Source organism: Formica exsecta, unplaced genomic scaffold (assembly GCF_003651465.1).
Source record: "Formica exsecta isolate Colony F162 unplaced genomic scaffold, ASM365146v1 scaffold98, whole genome shotgun sequence".
Classification (NCBI taxonomy): domain Eukaryota; kingdom Metazoa; phylum Arthropoda; class Insecta; order Hymenoptera; family Formicidae; genus Formica; species Formica exsecta.
In genome coordinates, this window is record NW_021853741.1 from 46,264 (window position 1) to 52,025 (window position 5,762).

At 31.8% G+C, this 5,762-nt stretch overlaps 2 protein-coding genes across 3 annotated transcripts; one reads left to right on the forward strand and one right to left on the reverse strand.

Annotated features, from left to right (window-relative positions):
• Positions 1 to 1,165: 1,165 nt before the first annotated feature.
• On the forward strand, positions 1,166 to 2,617 carry LOC115245463 (UDP-N-acetylglucosamine transferase subunit ALG13 homolog). Its single transcript, XM_029823784.1, has 2 exons — positions 1,166 to 1,671; positions 1,804 to 2,617. The coding sequence occupies exons 1-2, from the start codon at positions 1,561 to 1,563 to the stop codon at positions 2,218 to 2,220; spliced, it is 528 nt and encodes a 175-aa protein (XP_029679644.1). The 5' UTR covers positions 1,166 to 1,560; the 3' UTR covers positions 2,221 to 2,617.
• Positions 2,274 to 5,372, reverse strand: LOC115245462 (succinate--CoA ligase [ADP/GDP-forming] subunit alpha, mitochondrial). Of its 2 annotated transcripts, none has more exons than XM_029823782.1 (7): positions 5,156 to 5,372; positions 4,013 to 4,248; positions 3,724 to 3,945; positions 3,521 to 3,625; positions 3,269 to 3,448; positions 3,000 to 3,134; positions 2,274 to 2,908 (listed from the first exon to the last, which is right to left on the reverse strand). In XM_029823782.1, the coding sequence occupies exons 1-7, from the start codon at positions 5,190 to 5,192 to the stop codon at positions 2,822 to 2,824; spliced, it is 1,002 nt and encodes a 333-aa protein (XP_029679642.1). In that variant the 5' UTR covers positions 5,193 to 5,372; the 3' UTR covers positions 2,274 to 2,821. The 2 variants fall into 2 exon arrangements, with proteins under 2 accessions (XP_029679642.1, XP_029679641.1); XM_029823781.1 differs by having other exon boundaries at positions 3,245 to 3,448.
• Positions 5,373 to 5,762: the final 390 nt, after the last annotated feature.

A 5,762-nucleotide genomic window follows, 5' to 3' on the forward strand; every position in this document is an offset into this window, starting at 1 on the left:
TGAAGACTTGAATTCATAGTAAAATATAGTGATTAATTGAACCGGGTTGAGTTAACCCATTTGTCCGAAAACGCTATAACTAATCAGAAGAAAAAGGACTAAAATTTCTTTATTCTGATTGGTCAAATTTTAATCTTGAACCTTGAATCTCAATCTTTAATGCGTAGTCTGATACGGGCATAAGTGCCGGTCTACAATAGGTGATTTAAGCCCTAAGCCTTAAGAAATTGACTAATCACAGTCGAGTATTCTCCTCATACTTGATCGTGATTGGTCAATTTCTTAAGGCTTAGAGCTTAAATCACTATTGTAGACCGACACTAAAGCGACGTCTACAATAGAGATTTTAAGCTCTAAGCCTTAAGAAATTGACCAATCACGATCAAGTATGAGGAGAATACTCGACTGTGATTAGTCAATTTCTTAAGGCCTAGAGCTTAAATCACTATTGTAGACCGGCACTAAAGATTGAAATTTGACTAATCAGGACAAAAGGGACTAAAATTTCTTTGTCCTGATTGGTCAAATTTCAATCTTCAATCCTCGATCTCAATCTGAAAGACGCTAGAAATGCTTCGAAGCGTTTAATTGACCAATTAAGACAAAGAGAGTAAAGATTTCTTTATTCTAATTGGTTAATGCAATGCTTCGAAGCATTTTTAGCGTCTTCTCGACCGTAGCCATAGACTACGTTTACACGTCACTCCTAATCGGGTTTAATAACATCCGTAGTTCGAAGGCTGGCCAATCACAGTCATTTTATTCTTCAGAGGAATAGCTGTGATTGGCCAGTTTTACAACTACGGATGTTATTAAACCCGATTAAGGGCCAATTTCACCAAGCTCGGTTAGNTCAGACTACGCATTGAAAATTGAAGATTGAAGATTAAAGATTGAAATTTGACTAATCAGAACAAAAGGGACTAAAATTTCTTTGTCCTGATTGATCAAATTTCAATCTTCAATCTTCAATCTCAATCTTCAATGCGTAGTCTGATACGGGCTTTAAGCTTGTATCACACTACAAGGAAATTTTAGTTCCTTTGGCTCTGATTAGTTAAATTCAAATCTTCAATCTTCAATTTTCAATGCATTGTCTGATATAGGCTTTATTACAATTGGATTCGTTCGAAGCGTTTGGTTGACTAATTGGAGCAAAAAAATTTTTGTCGAATCTGGATTGGTCAATCACTTGACGATGCAAAGAATTTTTGTCCACTTATGAGAAAAGCTTAATTTCGTGTAAACGAGCTCAGACTTGCTAGACACATATATACATATAAAAATAAGCTAACTTATTTAATTCGGATATTTTGATGCACCTATATAAAAAAATTAATATCACAAAAATACTTAAACCTAAATTAGCGATTCTTTATCTCGTTCTAAATCAGAGTCCTTTATTAATAAAAAAGAAAGAAATAAAGTTAACCTAATCACTTTGATACAATTGGAGAGATGAATTGGTTCACAATTGACAATCTTGCATGTATAGTGCTTTAAATAAATATTTTTAAACGAATGAATAGAGTAATAAATAATTGTTTCGATTTCTGATACATGAAAAAGTGTAAATACAACGCAATGTCAGATAAAACGGTATTTGTTACTGTTGGCACAACAAAATTTGATAATCTTATAATTACCGTACTAAATCGTGCAGTCTTAGAGGTAATAAATACATGTTACATTATTATTTATATTTATTTCTTTCACTATAACGATTGATTATTTATTTTACATTTTATAGAACTTATTTTATCAGTATAATTTCCATGCTTATAATTATTATTGCGATTTTAGGCCCTATCGGCGCGTAATTACAGACATCTAATTTTGCAAATTGGCAATAGCAGTTTAGAACTAGACTGCACTGCACGTTATGGTTTCGATAAAATAGAAACATTTAAATTAAGTCCATCCATTGGAAAGTATATGCAATCGGCAGATCTTGTGATAAGCCACGCGGGTGCGGGAAGCGTACTGGAAGCTTTAGAAAAACGCAAACATTTAATTGTAGTGATCAATGATCTTCTCATGAACAATCACCAAGTAGAATTAGCTGAGCAGCTATACAAAGATGAATATTTATATTACTGTACTTGTCAAAGTTTGTTGCACATTGTACAAACAATGGACTTGGCAAAATTGAAACCATTTGTTAATGACAAAAGTGCAGATATTGCTAAGTATATTAATAAAATAATGGGATTTAGGTGATAAAACAGTTTTGTATATAAAACAATTATACAAAAGTCAAATAGCTGTGGGAACAAACAGCAAAATTTATATATATATTTCAATTTGTAACACACTTTACAATATAAGGATACACGATCCATAGAGTTTAAAGATTACTGTGTAATATATTACGCTTGATATAATTTACAATAAAATATACTGTGTATATACTTAAACAACCGTTCTTCAAAAAACTATGCTTACATAGAAAAATTTATAACTTTGCATTAGTCAAAACTGTTATAGACAAATGGCAGTTTAACGTTCCCTTAGATAATTTGTAAATTATTCTTAAGACATCTGCCACTATTAACGCAACAGCTAATGTAAAAGTATTATAAACAATTGTTTGCAGTTAAATAAATTCTTTAAAAAATATCAGTTTTCTGCTATATTTAACTTTGATCTATATATATGGCAATGAGAATAGTTGATATATTATTAGTACGTGAAATAATTTCCATTCTTCAATATATTACACTACTATGTTCTGTGTGAGTTATTGCTGTACTTTCAATTTATTTTTCATGAAGATACATGAACATGAAGGAAACTACACAGAATTATAGTAGTGCATGTTTTAATTACAGACCAAACCAAGTCGTGTCATTTCCTTTAGAAGTTCATTACCCATTTGTGCAGGACTCCTTGTTACTATTACACCAGCCTAATAATAAAAAACTCATGTATATTGTTTGATTTAAAACATTTTTTTTTATATATATAATGCTAATGAAATATATGAAACTGCTACTCACTTTTTCAAGTGCATTAATTTTATCTTGCGCACCACCCTTTCCTCCTGAGATTATAGCACCAGCATGTCCCATTCTTCGTCCTGGTGGTGCAGTAATACCGGCAATAAATGATACTACTGGCTTAGCTTTTCCACCCTACAACATAATACGTACATTATAAGAATGTAAGCATATGATATATTAAATCATATCATGAGCTCAAGGACGAATTAAGACAGGATTAGGATGGGTTGGGATTCGGGTACCAATAACTCAGAACAGCAACCAACAGTATTCTTCTCGATGAGATATTCTGCTGCTAATTCTTCTGCACTACCACCAATCTCTCCTATCATTATAATGCCATCACAATCTGGATCAGTAAGAAATACATCTAAACAATCGATAAAATCAGTGCCATTGAATGGATCGCCGCCAATACCAACACATAATGTTTGCCCAAGTCCTGCCTTGAAACAGAACATTATTGTAATATATTTAATATCTTATTAATATATGTAACTATTGAAATATATGCTTACAAGGGTCGTTTGATTTACAGCCTCATAAGTTAAAGTTCCTGATCTTGAGACAATACCAATCTTTCCTTTTTGATGTATATGGCCAGGCATAATACCAATTTTACACTAGAACATTATATATATATACAAAATAATAAATAAATATATATTTATATTTCACCCCAAAAGAAAAAAAATATCTAAAGTTATTTCTATATACATACCTGTTCAGGTGCTATTATTCCAGGGCAGTTTGGACCAATCAAACGCGATTTATTTTGTTCAAGCAATCGTCTCTTTACTTTAACCATATCGTGCTGAGGAATACCCTCTGTAATACAAACAATTAAAGGCATCTCAGCATCAATTGATTCCATAATGGCTGATGCTGCAGCTGGGGGAGGAACATAAATAACTGATGCAGAAGCTCCAGTCGCTTCTTTCGCCTATAAAATATAACAGTTAATTTAAATATTATAATAAATATTGCAAAAAAAAAAAAGCAATACTCACCTCCTTAACTGTCTTAAATACTGGTTTCCCAAGATGTACTGTGCCTGCCTTTTTAGGACTAACTCCACCTACTATCTTTGTACCATAATCAAGAGCTTGTTGACAATGGAAAGTTCCTTGCTTTCCAGTAAAACCTTGACATATCACTTTGGTATTTGCATCAATTTTTAAATTCTTCCTAGTTTCTGTATAATTAAATCTCACCTGAGAGCGTAATAAACTTCCACAGTTTCTAACTGAAAAAATTATAAAACATAACTGTAACATCATATAATAACAGTAAATATAAATAAGTCTATTACGATAGAATTAAGATATTGTATATATATATATGTATGTGAGATATAAACATATATATATATATATATATATATATATATAAGTAGAATATATTTATTACTTAAAAATATTATATACAAATATCATATAAAAACTGATATTAATATATAAAATGTCTCTTAGAGCGAAAATATATTTTATATTGCATACACAAAAATATATTTAACAATATTATACAAAAGTAGAAAACAAGAAGTATATTTATATTGCCCTCCTTATTCTTAGCAATATCAAATTTCAAGATTTCCAGTTCAGTCTTCTCATTGCAAATTATATATAATGATTATATGTAATCTGACATTTTACGAGTATCATGAAAGAAAATAACGAACACTGATTAAAATGTATGCATATGCAATTTAAAACGTTTATTAATCTAAGAAGAACCAAAGAAAGATTAATGTTTGCAAGAGGATAGATATCGCTAAAATTAATTGCATGAGAGTTATCGTCGCAAAAAGAATTGCGATTATTACAGAAGCGAACAAATCTTCCAATTGCTTCTCATATAACACGAGACAAGCTCATATATCGTTCTTAATTAGGGAAACGCGCATTTTCCTACAAGGTGTGATCCTCTCCTACATGACACGATTATGTCCTTTCTTATATAATAAAATATTATCATGACAAGCGCGGGCTGTCAGTATTATTTTTAGTCCGTTCACAGGCTGCGTATGGCATAATCACAATATGAAAAAAAAAAAGCTCAGGATGTTGCTGTTCAAATGTGCAAAAGACAAGAGAACATTGGAGAGACAAGGAGATAATGCGGGATCTGCGAGAAAAAAATGATGTGCCCACCTGTAAATTTTGAAAATGCCCTGGCAGCCACAGCCATCTTTTAATTTGTCCTTTCCACTGAGGAAACAATGTTGAAAATTAAACTAACAACGGACCACCATTAAAAGTAATATAGGTACTGTGATCTGACAAAAAGGTCAAGTCCAGGAGAGAATATCATATACAGACAGCATAGATGTCATACAGAGTTGGTTCGATCAAACCATGAACTTGCGATAAAATAGAATCGAAGATCGCTCTTTAAGCACCTAAGCTGATTGGCTATACGTAGAAGATCTGTTCTACTGGTGAATTTCTATTGGAGACCCCGCGCGGTGACAGAAACTCAAAAACTCTAATTTCAAGGTTACCAACGCTGAGAAATAGATTTCCAGTTTCTATGTAGAGGTATATGTCAGCTCCATAAAGTTAGCCGGTCAACATTCACTTTTATAATTTTTTTTTTTTACGAATCGTTTGTTGATCGTTTGTTGGTGATTGTTGGCCTAATTACAACGTTTGTTGGCTAATATTTTTTTTGAAAATACGACGACAAAATTTTGTGTGAAGTTAACCGGAAAGATATCATTTTTGTTTCAAACTTAGTTCAATCGATGCGCAATCATTT

Bases quoted from the DNA above. Each gene is read 5' to 3' on its own strand.
- LOC115245462 (XM_029823781.1), bottom strand. From the start codon at position 5,192: ATGGCTGTGGCTGCCAGGGCATTTTCAAAATTTACAG. The intron at 4,249-5,155 runs GTGGGCACATCA...TAATTTTTTCAG, and splicing joins GGCATTTTCAAAATTTACAG to TTAGAAACTGTGGAAGTTTA. The intron at 2,909-2,999 runs GTGAGTAGCAGT...TTTTATTATTAG, and splicing joins AAATTAATGCACTTGAAAAA to GCTGGTGTAATAGTAACAAG.
- LOC115245463 (XM_029823784.1), top strand. From the start codon at position 1,561: ATGAAAAAGTGTAAATACAACGCAATGTCAGATAAAACGGTATTTGTT. The intron at 1,672-1,803 runs GTAATAAATACA...TTGCGATTTTAG, and splicing joins TAAATCGTGCAGTCTTAGAG to GCCCTATCGGCGCGTAATTA.